A 13734-nucleotide genomic window follows, 5' to 3' on the forward strand; every position below is an offset into this window, starting at 1 on the left:
GGAGACACCACAGCCTTTAGGGCCACCTTTGGCCCCAGGAGTGAGGAGGGGAGGGAGCAGAGATGCTCCTGGGCCTCGTGGGGGCAGGGTGAAGCAAACGGGGTGTCCCCTCCCCACCCCAAATGGAGCTGAGACCTGCAAACTCATTGCAGCAACACTGACATCCCTAGCCAGGACAGGGGGGAGTTGGGAAGCACTTCCAATGCTCCCTGCTCTCTGTGCCTGGGCTGGAGACGGCTCATTTTGGGATAAAGGGCCCCTTTTTTGAGGTTGAACCCCCTTGAGTGCCAACTAGCCCTGGCTCAGAGCGGGGCTGCATCCCAGCCCCATCCAAAGCCCAGTCCCGGCGCAGTGCGCAGGGCTGGGGACAGCACGGTCCCTTTGTCGTGCCGAGAGCTGCCGCTAATTAGGGGCTGGCGGCTCTGATGAGGCTGGAGCAGGACCCGAGTAATTACAGGGCAGCGGGAAAGTCCCTGCTCCAGCCCTAAGCATTCCCAGATGCCTCGGGGCACGGAGCAGCCGCGGGCTTTTTATAAACCGGGCCGAGATTCCTGGGGTTGGCTTGGCCAGGACAGACCCCTCGGGGCAGGGAACGCCCCCGGCATTCCCTGGATCCCAGCCAGGACCGGGACAGGGAGGGTGGGGAGGGGAGGAGGCTGTGCAGCCCAGAGCCAGGGGCTGGGAGCACCGAGCCCACCCTGTGCAGGCACGGGAATTCCTTGGGATTCGTGGGACACCAAAAACCGTGTCCCAGAGCAAACCTACAGCAGCTCTGTGCTCACCCCGAGGCTGCTCAGGCTGCTCTTGCCACCATCTGACAGGATAATACAACAGATCTCTGGTGTCCAGGCTTCCTGCAGCCCTTCAGATGCCAAGTGAGGAAGGATTTAACTCCAGAAGTGCTTGAAAAGAGTGGGAATAATGTAGATAAGGGTTTAAAAATATGCGAGGGATGTTACACACCAAATAACAGGAGTGGAGCTGTGTGCTGCCCACACGGGGTTAAAAGGCTTTCTGCTGCATATTTTGGAGTAATACTTAGTGCCAAAACATCGTTCATCTGGCGAAACAGCACCGGCTGAGCCTCCACAGCCCTTTGAGCCCACGGAGCAGCACATGGGGAAGGCGAGGAGCAGGGCAGGACATGCTGGAGGAGCTGGAGTCAGGATCCTGGAGTCAGGAATGGGCTTCCTTTACAAACACCAACACGTTGAGAGCATAAACAGCTCCTGGGCGTTCAGCAAACACGTTTGAAAGGGTCATTTTCAGGCTTGGTTTCCTCTCCTGTGCTGAGTAAGAGATGTGTGGAGGGACGTGGGGGGCTCAGCCGTGGTGACAGCTCCAGCCCCTGACCCCTGGGGCCACAAGGACAGGGGGCACACACAGTCCTGGGGGGGCAAAGGGCTCCTCCCTTTCCACCCACTGTTACCTTCCCCCTGCACGAACATCCCGGATCCGCTGCTCCAGAGGGCAGCACCCGGATCAGGCAGGGTTCAGGGGGTCCTGCTGGGTAACCTCTGGATCCATCCAGGCGCTGTGGGGAAGGACACACTCTGCCCTGCAACAGAAAAGCTCTGTGTGAGGTACGGGAATAGTTTCTCCCCAAATTTTCAGGGAGCAGATGCAGGCAGGGCTGCCGTACCCTCCCTCAGGGGAAAGCGATGTCCTGACTCCAGCACAGCTTCCAGGGGAGAGGCTGGAGGCTCCCTCGAGGCCTCAGCCACTTCCATCCTCATCTCCTCCCTGGTGATGGTCACCTCCAGCCTGTTGCCCAAGTAGGAGATGCTGGAGAGTTTCAGCTTGGTGATACCCTCGGGAAAGGCGGGATCGAAGAGGAGGCTGGACCTCTTGATCCTGGAAAGGCAGGAGCAGTCAGGGAGGGAACAGCAGGAACCACAGAGGAGCCCAGCTTGGGGTCAGGGAGCAGCCACCTCTCCAGGCATCACCACCTCACGCACACCAGAGGGGTCTGGGAGGCTCCTCAGGGCATCCAAGGATCCCAGGCACGCTGAGGGAGCACCTGGGGAGGAGCTGCTGGGGCTGTGATTCCCAAGGCATTCCTGTCCCAGCCCAGTTCCACAGCTGGGGCCTGGGCTTTCCAGATTTCATATTTGAAAAACTCAGCCCAGTTCCATCTCAGAGCTTGGCTCCAGCAGCAGCTGCGCTGGCAGAGCTTGGGGAATGCCCTGCTCCTGCTCTCAGGGCAGGGAACCCTCACACACCCAGCTCAGCTCCCATTCCCACGGGATGGAGGGCTGGGAGCTCAGCAGGAAACACAGGCACAGAGAGCTCCCAAGGCTCAGAGACAGAGAGGGATGCAGTGCTTGACCCAAGGCCTTGGAGAAGAGGCTTGAAGGTTTAGAAAAGTGAAACAGACACAAAGAATTAAGATTTGTAGCTCCAGCGGAAATATGTTTTAAGCAAGCAGAAATATGCCTCATGGAAGTGAATAAATATGTTAAGTGAGATAGGAGAAAATTTTAAAGTCTAGCAGTAGAATTTGTTAAAGAGCTGGCAAAAAGTAGAAGATGCAGCAATAAGTGTCTGGGGAGTTGTATGGTTGGATAAAAAGAAGCACATTGCATCAGAATCCTGCAAAATGTAGCAATGATTTCCAGCAATTTGCTGTCATTTGTAGCAATGATAGCAAATTAATGACTGGGTTATGAACATCCTAGAGAGCTTTGTAGAAGTAGCTGATTAAGGAATATATAAGATACGGTAAGAAATATATGATAAGAAATATATAAAAGACATTGTAACTAAAATTAAAACGGCTTCCGATGCGATGGCACTGAATGTAGGTCTCAGCCTTCCGTGAGACTGATTTTGCAATAAATAAACCATCTTTTAATTGCCTCATCAGTTGACCCTGTCTGCTCTGTATCCCAGCAGTGCTCCATCCCCAGAAACAATGGAACAAACATCCCAACTCTCTCTCCAGCCCTGAGCCAAGGCCAAGCTGCCTGTGTGGGCGTTGGCTTTGGGTGAGGAAAAACAACGGCCCCTCTTGTCCCCGGCCCAAGTCCTGGCACACCAGAGCTCCCCACCAGCAGCTCCAGAAGGCTGAGAGGGCTTCAGGGGCTGGAGGGGGCTCAGGGGAGATTTGGGGGTCTGGGGAGCCCCAGCACTGCACAGGATCCACGTCCTATGGAGGAAAAGGCAGGACTGTGGTTGCACAATGTCACCACCACCTCTGGAATTTGGCCAGAGCCACAAAGCTGTGGCTTGAGCCTGTGCCACAAGGGCCCTGACCCAGCACACTCTGGGCACCTGGAGACCTCCCAGCTTGGCCAAAGGCCAGATTTACAGCTGGGAATAGGGCAGCTCACACCCAGCTCCACCAGGGAATGGGGAATGGGTGGCTTTTCCAGCTGGGAATAGGGCAGCTCACACCCAGCTCTGCCAAGGCATGGGGCGGGTTTCCCAGCAGCTCTGGCCACACACATGGAGTGAAAACACATAGTTAGGGCTGGGAGTTTTCACTGGGAATCAAAAGGCTCAATCCAGCTCCAATTAAACCAGGAATAGGCTGAAGAGACAGCAGCTCTGGAAACCACCATGACTCTGAAATTACATGAACAGCTCCATGTTTTCCCAGGATATTTAAAGCTGGGGCGATGCCTGCTCAGCACTTTGCTCCAGGGAGGCTCCCCGTGTGAGCAGGGAGGCCCCAGGGAGGCTGCAGGAGATGTTTCCTCATCACATCCAAAGGAGACAGGAGGATGCTGCTGCTGAAGCAGAGATGTCCTGGATTATCGAGCAAATTGTATTCTATTTACCATCTGTATGGCAGTTGTCTTCTGTTCAGTGGGCAGTTTTCCTTATCTCTTCCATAACCACTCCGAGGAGACATCTGCTGATAACAGCTATTGAGTGCCACTGCATGGCTGATAAGAACTACAGCATCCCATTGGGAGATGCTCTGCCCAGAGGGGAGAGCCAAGCACTCCCACTGGAGATATAATCTGGAGATTCTGGAACCCCAGTACGGCTTCCCCATTGGATTTTCCCAGAGGAACATCTGCCTCTTCTTCCACTGGATCTTCAGAGGGAGACTACATCCTTTTCTACAGGATCCCAGTTCCAGCAGAACCACACCTGACAGTCCAGGAGGGCTGCAGCCACAATTCCAATGGGACTGCTACCAACACCCTGACCCACAGGGTGTCAGGTTGTATTCCCACTTTGTCAGTGTTGTTTTAGTTTACTGCATTTGTTGTTTTATATTTTTATTTTCTTCCCTATTAAAGAACTGTTTTCCTGCTCCTATATTTTTTGCCTGAGAGTCCCTTAATTTAAAATTTATAGCAATTTGGAGGGGGGAGGGTGTTTACATTTTCCATTTCAGGGGAGGCTCCTGCCTTTCTTGGCAGGCACCTATCTTTCCAAACCAAGACAAGAGAACAGGCTTAGGGAATGGCATTTTGCTTCCCAAATGTGACCTGTCACGAGCCTCTTACCTGTTCCCAACCTTGCTCCAGCCAAACAGGGACATTTTAAGGGACAAGTGGTTGCTTGGGAGTTAAAAGTGACACAACAGGTCTCACCTGAACCCCGTGAAGCCGAAGAGGACGACCTGCAGGAATCCACCCATCCCTGTCAGGAAGTTCACAGCTCCCGACCCATCCGAGTTCTCCACCCAGACCTGACCAGCAGGAGACAGAGATGATGCAGGAGTTGATTTGGGATGCTCCAGGCAGTTCTGTAGATTTCAATCCCAGTGCCACCTGCCTGGGAGCAGGAGGGATCTGCAGCCCCTCCACTCACCTTGAAAGGCTCTGTGATGTTGCTGAAGCACTTTTCCAGCTGGCTCCAGGCTCTCTGCAGCTCCTTCAGCTCCAGCCAGCCCACGGCAAACATGCTCTGCCGGAGGGGGAACGGTGACAGCGCGGTGGCGCAGCACCACCTCCCGACCCCTCCATCCAGAGTGAGCCGTTCCAGGGCACATCCCAGCTCTGCACTGTGCCTTGGATGGAGCCCCCACTCCCAGGGGCGAGTCCCAGGCTGGGCTCTGCCCTCTCCTCACCCAGGTCATGGCTGGCCCAGCCGGGTCGGTGACGGGCTCATACATCTCCAGGTCATTCCTCCGCACCTCGGCACTCATGGGATGCATCAGTGGGAACCCCAGCAGGACTACATCTGCCTGTTTCACCGGCTCACCTGGGGACAGGGCTGCTCAGACAGTTCCCAAATTTCCCAAGTTTTTGAGCCCACTAATAAGAAACAATCCAGTGAGGAAGGAAAACCTCCCCTAGCCCAACTTGTTGCACTGCAGCAACAGCAGGGACCCTTCTTCTGCCATTCCCAATGGAATTCTGATCCTTCCAGGATTGAAAATGTGATCCATGGGCTGAGCCACCTCCATGGGCTGCTGCCACTGCCTCCCTGCTCACCTGGGCTGTAGCCATCGTACTCAGGGTGATATTTCCTCTCCTCATCAAAGGGCACTTTGATTTTCCTGGCACGGTCCTCCCACTCCTCTGGCACTGGGAGCAGCAGGTCCCGAGCCAAGTCAGCAGCAAAATTTAAGCTGGAAAGAAGGAGGAACAAGGTTTTATGTCAGGGATGGGGGCTGGTGAGAGGAGAGAGAGGACAGAGGGAGCTGCAAGTGAAAGCTGCTGTGGAAGAACAAGGGGCAGAGATTGAGCCAGGGGTTCCATCATGGAGCTGGGAGATCCTTTCCCTGGCTGTGGGTGTCTCCAGCTGGCCAACAGCACAGACACCCCATGGAATGCCAAGGGAGCAGCCCTGCTGTGGATGGAGATCCCTCCCAGCCCCACGTGGGCACTGAACAGGTCGGAGGAGCCAGGGGAGCCCCCACCCTTCCTGTGACTGCAGAGAGCAGGGAGCCAGGCCAGGCTCCCAGGTGAGATTCCAAACATTACCTGCGCCGGGCCACGGCGTTGGTGTAAGCAGAGTTATCCACCTGGCTGTGGTACTCGTCTGGGGGCATGACACCTGCGGGGACAGCAGGGGACACTCAGCACCCCAGCACACCCAGGGCTGCTCTGGGCCCCTCCTCGGGGACACAGCTGGGGAAGGGGACCCTGCTGCCCATCTGGATCCTGCTGGCAGGATCCCACACAGTCCCAGTGGGATGCCCAGTGGAGAACATGCACGGTGCTCTGTGGGAAATGGAAAGATAGAAACTTCCGCAGATGCAGGAAAGTTTAATTTGCAGCCTTGGAAGGAGCTTGGATTGATGTAAAAATAAAGTATGCAGACATTAAGTAGAAAAATCATAAACTTATGCTTCTACAGTTATAAGTAAGAATAAGCCTTAAGTAAGTGAGAAACTATTGCTAAGATGGTGAAGGGTTTATGAGGTAGGATTGTAACTGTATAGAATAAGCTAAGAGTTTAGATGTTACAATAGGGGGGGGTGTGTGTGTACATAAAATAACAGCCTGTTGGTTAAAAGTATCCACACTGCAGTAACAGTAAGCAAAGGTAACAGGTTAGAAAAGCAAAACATACTCTGTAGCGACAGTCCATTGGATTAGAAAGTTATACATTGTCTTGTAAAGTTATACATTGTCTTGTAAAGTTATACATTGCCTTGTAACAAAGAACTTTTGACTATCTTGAGCTATGGCTGACTTCTTGCCGTCTCAAAATCTCACGGCCTCTGATACTGATGTTTATTTAAACAATAAATTGTCCTTAGTCCTTTAAACTGATTTTAGACCAGGTGGCTCCAAGCCTCTGCTTTCCACCCCATTCCCATGGCAGAGGTACCTCTGATGTGGTAGAGCTGCTCCTCCTCACTCCACACCATCCTGCTGCACCAGTACCGAGCCACGGCTTCCACCAGCTCCCAGCCCCCGTCCTCCCGGAACAGCTTCAGGTCCTGAGGGAAAGACAGGGGCATGAGGGAGACTCCACCAGACCCAAAGTCAGCAGGAGGATGGAGAGGAGCTCTGAGGAGATGGAGGGATCAGGAGGAAAGACTGGCCTGGTTTGAGCCAACAGGATGCTGAGATACCCACAGGAGCAAGGACAGAGCAGGCAGGGCTGCAGGAGGGAGCCTGCGGAGCAGAGAGAGAAGAATTCCTCAGGGAAGGGACAGTGACAGTGTCCAGATGTCCTGCCACCGGGCCATCAGGTAGAGCACCGTCCCTTTACCTGCGTGGTGCAGTAATACTGCTCGAAGGCCATCACGACATCCCCGGTGATGTGGATTTCCTGGGCTCCGTAGATCTCCTCAGGACACACCTCCCGGCCAGTGGCTGCGCTCTCCCACGGGAACTTCGCGCCCTGCCAGAGAAGGCATCCATGAGCACATCGCCCTGTGCTGCACCCGCTGAAACAGCCCGGGACTGCCCTGGGGATAGGGACTGGTGCCACCCCAGCCTGGGACTGCCCTGGGGACGGGAACTGGTGCCACCCCCGCCCGGTGTCCCCTGGGGACGGGAACTGGTGCCACCCCCGCCCGGTGTCCCCTGGGCACGGGGGCAGGTGCCACCCCCGCCCGGTGTCCCTGTCGCACCTCGTAGCCCTGGTCCCGCGCGTTGCGCCTGGCGCCCTCCAGCGTGCGGATGCGGTACTGCAGGATGGCGCGGGCCGCCCCGGGATGCAGCAGCAGGATATTCGGGAACATCCAGGTGTCCTGCGGGGCCGCGCGGCGGGATTGGCTGCGGGGAAGCATCCAAATGCTCCCGCCAGCTCCGCCCTTCAAGTACACCCTCGTCCTGATGAGGATGGAGTCTTGTCCATCCCTACTGAAGGACAGCCTGCTCCATCCCCATGGAAGGATGGAGTCTGCTCCATCCCGCTCGCCTGCCAAGCCCTCAGGTCAGCACGGCCGCCTCACCTGGTCCCAGAAGACGTGTCCCCAGTAGTCCTCACCGCGGGTGCCGTTGGACAAGCCGCCGGGGCTGATGCCGTGGAAGGGGACTCCGGGGCTGTCCCGGGGCGGGAGGGCGCTCAGCAGGTAGTACAGGCAGCCGTGGAGCGCCTGGCGCAGGGCCAGGGGCCCGTCCAGCTCCACGGAGCAGCCCCGGCGCAGCGCGGCCCAGGCGCGGACGTGGGAGCGGTGCAGGGAGCCCGCGGCCGCCAGGGACAGCCCCGCGCTGTAGCTGCGCTTCGCCTCCTCCTCGCTCCCGGCCACCGCCGTCAGGAACTGCCAGCAGCGCTCCCGCTCCTCCCCGCCCAGCGTCAGCCACTGCGGGATGGGGGTCCACAGCATGTGGACAGTGGGACGGGGGCCCCCCTCCACCTCCGGAACCAGCGTCTGCCCGTAGATGTAGCTGTGGGAGACAGGAAGCAATTGAGGAAGGTGCTTCTTCCCAATACCCCATCTAACCCTACCCTCTGGCAGTGGGAAACTGTCACAAACGGTCCCTGGTCCCAGGAATCCTGTTGTAGAGGTCACCTCCTACAAATCTCCTGTTTTCCTTCTTTGGAACCACATCTAGCCTCCCTCACCTTCACCGCCCTCACACATCAGAGCGAGGGATAATTCTGGAGTTGCAAGTAATACAAATGTTTCTGTGCTTCATTTCAGTGGTTTTTTTATACACCTGCCAGGATCAAGCAGGTGTGAGAAGCCTCCACACCCTTCACCATTCCAGCCCCATGTCCCTCACCATTCCAGCCTCACCATTCCAACCCCACACCCCTCACCAGTCCAGCCCCACAGCCCTCACTATTCCAGCCCCACTCCAGCCTTACATCTGCAGTTTATTCCCAGGGGAGAGCAGGGCACTGTGCCACAGTCCACAAAAGGTGAACTCAGGGCAGGGACCCTCATTCCCCACACTCACTGTGCTCCTTGGAAGTCTGGGCCTGGCCTCAGGTGCAGGTCCTGGCTCTGTGGCACGAACAGGCTCTGGAGCTGGATGGTGATGGGATGTGTGGAGCCATCCAAGCGCTGGATGGTGACACTGGAGGCCATCAGGTGCACCAGGGAGTGGTGGGCGTACAGCTGGTGGGTGGCCCTGTAGCCAGGGGTCTGAATCGTGTGGCTGAAGGTCCCTGCAAGCACAGCCAGAGCCACCAGCCTTTGGAAACACTTGCATCCTGCCCTATCTACTGGTTCCTACTGGCCAAGGAATTGCTTTTCCCGGGATCAGATCCAGTTGTGGACTGGACAACACCAGTGACAGCGAGCCTGGGCAAGCTGCTGAGGGATGGTCTGTGCCATCAAACATGATTAAAGAGTGTGTGCCGAGCCTGGCCCCAGCAGGGATAGAGCTAGAGCCTGAAAATCACTTATTCCCACACAAAAGGGGGATTATCTGCTTGTTGCAGAGGAGCAGCACCCCGAGGCGAACAGAGAACAAGGAGATGGAAGATGCGACTGAGCACAAGAGGCAGCAGAAGCAGAGAGAACCGAGCCCGGCAGAGCCCCGGGGGAGGTGCGGCTCCCTGCTCACCTGTCCAGGTGTTGAGGGTGAAGCTCTGGGCGGGGCTGCGGGCTCCGGGCGCTGCCATGCGCAGCCCCAGCGGGCTGGGGACATCGGCGCGGTGCGTGTCCCCCGCGGCGCCGCTGTACACGCCGGCGGCGTGCAGGATGTCGCGGAACACGCGGGTGCCCAGGAAGGCGTTGGTCACCGTGGGCAGCAGCCGCGGGTCCCCGGGCAGGGCCGTGGCCGTGAACACGCCGGGGTCGCCCTCGCCATCGGCCATAGCCCACCTGCGGAGCCGCAGGGATGGGATGAGAGCTGAGGGGACAAAGTCGGCTCCCTGTCACCCCTGCGCCTGCCACCAGCGGTCTCTGCCCCTTTTAGTGTCCCCTCTGGTCACCTCCAGTGGTTTTCCCCCATCCCAGCTTCCTCCCTGCCCCGGGGTGCATCCCCTCCGCTCCCTCACCCCATCTCCAGCTGTCCCAATCCTGACGGATGAAGGATGAAGCTCACGGGCTTCATCACTTGTCAGCCTCCTCCCTCTTCCTCTTCTGCTGCTGGGATGGGGTTGCACCAGTTTCTCCCAACACACACAGCCACCTTCCCCAACTGGCCTCCTCTTCCTCCCAAAGCTGTTCCGTGACACTTTGAAAAGTTCCTGATACTTCCCCCTCTGTCATCTCACTGCAGCCCCTCTGTTCCCCCTCACTCCCGCATCTCCAGCTCACCGTCCTGGGGCAGGACGTTTCTATCTCACTGATTTACACATAAAACTATATTTATGTGTCATGTACAAACATATATATCATTACAGACTAAAGACATGTACAGATACAGACATGCACAAGCAGCCCCTGACAAAAGGCAGCTGCAGCTGGCTCCTGGCAATGCCGGGCACAGGAAAAACACAGGAATGACGGAATGAGGCTCGGAGAGACTCTGAGCGGAGCTGGCAATCCAGCCGGGGTGACACAGGGGCAAGGAGGGTGCCCAGCCCCCAGATCCCTTCCTGACAGCAGCCGGATGCAGGAACGCCCAAGCTCAGCTCGGTTTCCTCACCGAGGCTGAGCTGGGAGGAAAATCCTGCCTTCGGGAAAGTGAAAAATCCCGACCCAGCCCAAGCCCCAGGGTGCGGGAGGGAGGAGGTGGGTCTTGCCTTCTGTCCCGAGGCCGGGCTGAGCCTGTGCAGGCGGAGAGAGGCTGCTCCAGCGAAGGACGGAAGTTGCCCAACCGAGAAAGAAGGAAGGAAATAGCTTTTTTCCCCTCGTCTCCTTAAAAAGAAATAGTTGGAAAAATGATCCTGGACACGCAGGTGTTTGTCCAGCTGAGCTGAGTGCCCGCGGAGGGAGCACAGCACTCCTGGGGCTGCCCTGTGCCTGGGAAGGAGGAACTGAAAGAGGAAAACCGAGTCAGATGAGTTGTGATCCCAAAGCCGCTGGCAGAGCGCCGGGTTAGCAGCACACCCCACTGACCTCCCGTGCCCCCAGCCACACTCTGACCCTTCCCCTCGCCTGTTTCCAGGGAGGACAAAAATTCCACCTGGACTTTGGCGCATGTTTTTCCCAGCCCCTTCCAGCTGGTCCCGTCCTGGTGGGTCAGGGATCCAGGGCGAGCTGCAGCCTCCGGTGCTCCCCGGGATCCAGCACTTACAGGATTGGCATAACACATCTGTTCTGCACTGTAAATCCATGGCAAAGCCCCCTGGAGCCTGGCTGGGTCAGTCGTGCAGCTGCCAATGCCCCAGGGATGCCCTGGGGCATCCCAAGCCAGAGCAGCAACACTTGCTCCCAGCTCTACTCCTTTGCTATTCCAGGGTCTAACCCCAGCTGGGCCCCAGCAGGATCCATTTCCCCTTTGGTTTGTGCCTCACAACCAGCTGCTGATTCCAGCACAGGCTGAGTCCATGGCAAGGGCAGGAATATCCATCCCCTGGGCATCCATAGGGGTTCTGGGGCACTGGAATCCCCCTCCAGCAGCCACCAGCACACAGGGACAAGCAGTTCCTTCCCCAGCTGATCCCAGTGGCACGCACCCCACTTCCTTCCCTTTATCACAGGAATTTGGAAATAGCCCTTTCCAGTGAGCCCTTTCTCACTGAATGGTGCTTTGAGCCTTACAAAGTTTATAAAAACCCACAAAAGGAGGTCCAAGGAGAGAGTTCTGCTCCAAAGGAAGAGTTTTGCTCTAAGGGAAAAGGCCCCTCCAAGAGGAAGTCTCTGCTCTCCAGCAGAGCATCTCAGTGTCCCCCTGTGCTGGCTGGGGACAGTTTTTGGTCTCAGAGTCCTGGGCAGTGCTAAGAAGAAAAAAATCCAAAACCAATTAAGGGTAGAAAAATTAGGCAGAGAGCAACTTGGGCAAACCTGGCTGTGCCAGGCTGTCCCTCCCTGTGGCCCTGGAGCTGTGCCAAGGAGTGGCAGGGGGGTGGTGGCAGCAGTGACAGTGACAAGCTGGGCAGCTGCAGAGCGAGGAGGAGCAGCAGGATCACCCTGAGAGCGCCATGAGGGGTTTCCAGAGGGGCTCCCAGCTCCTGGCAGCTGCACTCCGGATCAGCCAGGTCCCCCGGGCACAGCTCCGCTCCCACCCCCCCGAGCACCCGCTCTCTCATGGTGTGAGTATTCTGGGGGGCTGAAAACGTGGCAACAGCCCACATGGAGGGGCCCAAACCCTCTGGGTCAGGGCCAAATTGTTTTGGGAGGGGGTGGAAGCAAAAGGGGAGGGGGAGGAAAAGAAGGAATGAGCCCTCAGGTTCCAGCCCACACCCCCACGGTGTCCATGCCCTGCTCCCCCCAGCTCCTGCTTCTGGTTTGGTTTTGTCCTTTCAGCCCCTTTTTAACCTTTGAGGTTTGGGGGGCCCCTGCAGCCCAGGGCAAAGGGCAGCAGTGACACTGGTGGTCCCTCAGGGCCAGATCCAGACCCTGCCCCCCTATCCTGGGACAGTCCCCATGGGACAGGAACTGCTGTCACCGCAGAGCCCAAGGTCCCTCTGACAGTCCCCCCCAAACCAGACCCTCCAAGGCCAGGTGAAACAAGCTGGGAAAAAGGAGCTTTCCACCAAAATCCTGCCTGATTCCTCCTCCACCCCTTTATTTTGGGTTTTCCCTCTGCTGCCTTTCCAAGGTCTTCAAGAAAGGAGCTGCAGGAGCCTGGAGAGGCTTTTTCCAGGCAAATAAATCAAAGGAAGGTGCCAGTGTGGGAGGTTAATGCTGTCCTGGCTGCACTGGGGAAATGAGGGGCTGCTGCTAGCAGCAATTCCCATCCCAAAGTCACCTGAAAGTCAGAAACACTGCAGGCCCCAGCCACAGCCTCAAGGTCATGCACTGCTCCAGTGTCCCAGAGGAACAAACCTGGAGTGCACCAGCTCCATCCACTACCAGTGGGAACAGCTCTGCTCCCCACAGCTCCCTCCCGAGCCCCAGGGCAGGTGCCAAGGGCTGGGAAGAGCACAGGGAAGCAAGCTGGGCATGGTGTTGGATGGCAGCAGGGCAGCCATCCCGGGAGCCCTGTTCCCCATGGCCGTGGCACAGCCGTGTCACTGATTCCTGCTCCTTGTCCCCCTCAGGAACAAGCTGTGGCCCTCAGCCTGATGTTCTCGTCCTTCCTGCTGCCCACAGCCTGGGTCCTGAGCAACATCTACAACTACAGGAGCAGGCCCGAGTGAGGAGTGGCAGGAGCAGCCTGATCCCTGCTGAGAGCATCCCAAGGGAAGAGGCCTCGGGACAGAGCCTCGCCGGGATGGAATCCCCTGAACCTGCTCATTAAAATCCACCTTTGCATCCAACAAGGGCTCACTGGGTTTGCTCCATCCTGTAGGGAAGGAACCAGAGCTGCGCCCACTGCCCTGATGGCAGCACTCCCTCAAGGGCTGACAGCAGGTCCCAATGGGAAGGCACATTCCCTCTGGAGCCTCTAACACCTGCAGCACTGTGTGCACCCAGTCACCTCTCCCAGCACAAGCAAGGAAGCCATTCCAAGGTAAATTCCTGGCAGGAAAACACCCAAAGGCTGGAAGTGACATTAAAAGGGTGCCATGGGTTGGGGGCTGCATGCCTGCCCACTCCCTGCCCTGCAGGAAGGGCCTCTCCACCCACCACATCCCAAATTACCTGTGCCAGGGAAGCAGCCAGCACGTGGAAGGTTTGGGCAGCAAGGGGTACTTCCAGGTGTCTTGGAAAAGCCTCTGGAGCTGCCACAGTTCCACAGATCTGACCCTCATTCCCAGGAGCTGCTCAGAGCTTCACAGCCAGGAGAGTGCAGCCACAGCATGGGAGTTGTTGGAATGCTCCTGGGAGAAGCTGGTACTGCTTCCCACAGTGACATTCCAGGTTCTGGATGCTGATCTCAAGCAACAGCAGCCCTACAATTCAATGATTCCACTGCAGTTTCC

At 57.2% G+C, this 13734-nt stretch overlaps 1 protein-coding gene across 4 annotated transcripts; it reads right to left on the reverse strand.

Moving 5' to 3' along the window:
• Positions 1-789: 789 nt before the first annotated feature.
• On the reverse strand, positions 790-10731 carry PGGHG (protein-glucosylgalactosylhydroxylysine glucosidase). 4 transcript variants are annotated; one of them, XR_004060773.1, is made up of 15 exons: positions 10507-10731; positions 9381-9668; positions 8769-8979; positions 7817-8252; positions 7493-7612; positions 7129-7260; positions 6742-6853; positions 5889-5961; positions 5397-5533; positions 5030-5163; positions 4771-4866; positions 4551-4648; positions 1643-1854; positions 1430-1558; positions 790-1284 (listed from the first exon to the last, which is right to left on the reverse strand). XR_004060773.1 is itself a non-coding variant. In XM_030949498.1 (14 exons), exons 2-14 carry the CDS (start codon positions 9631-9633, stop codon positions 1494-1496), a joined length of 2079 nt encoding a protein of 692 aa, XP_030805358.1. In that variant the 5' UTR covers positions 9634-9640; positions 10507-10731; the 3' UTR covers positions 790-1493. The 4 variants fall into 4 exon arrangements, 2 of the variants coding, with proteins under 2 accessions (XP_030805358.1, XP_030805357.1); XR_004060772.1 differs by having other exon boundaries at positions 790-1289; XM_030949498.1 differs by having other exon boundaries at positions 790-1558; positions 9381-9640.
• Positions 10732-13734: the final 3003 nt, after the last annotated feature.

The sequence above is a fragment of the Camarhynchus parvulus genome, chromosome 5, assembly GCF_901933205.1.
Source record: "Camarhynchus parvulus chromosome 5, STF_HiC, whole genome shotgun sequence".
Taxonomy (NCBI): domain Eukaryota; kingdom Metazoa; phylum Chordata; class Aves; order Passeriformes; family Thraupidae; genus Camarhynchus; species Camarhynchus parvulus.

Coding starts and splice junctions, on each gene's coding strand:
- PGGHG (XM_030949498.1), bottom strand. CDS start 9,633: ATGGCCGATGGCGAGGGCGACCCCGGCGTGTTCACGGCCACGGCCCTG. Junction 4,649..4,770: donor ACATCACAGAGCCTTTCAAG/GTGAGTGGAGGG, acceptor CCTGCTGGTCAG/GTCTGGGTGGAGAACTCGGA. Junction 1,855..4,550: donor TTCGGCTTCACGGGGTTCAG/GTGAGACCTGTT, acceptor CTGCCTTTCCAG/GATCAAGAGGTCCAGCCTCC.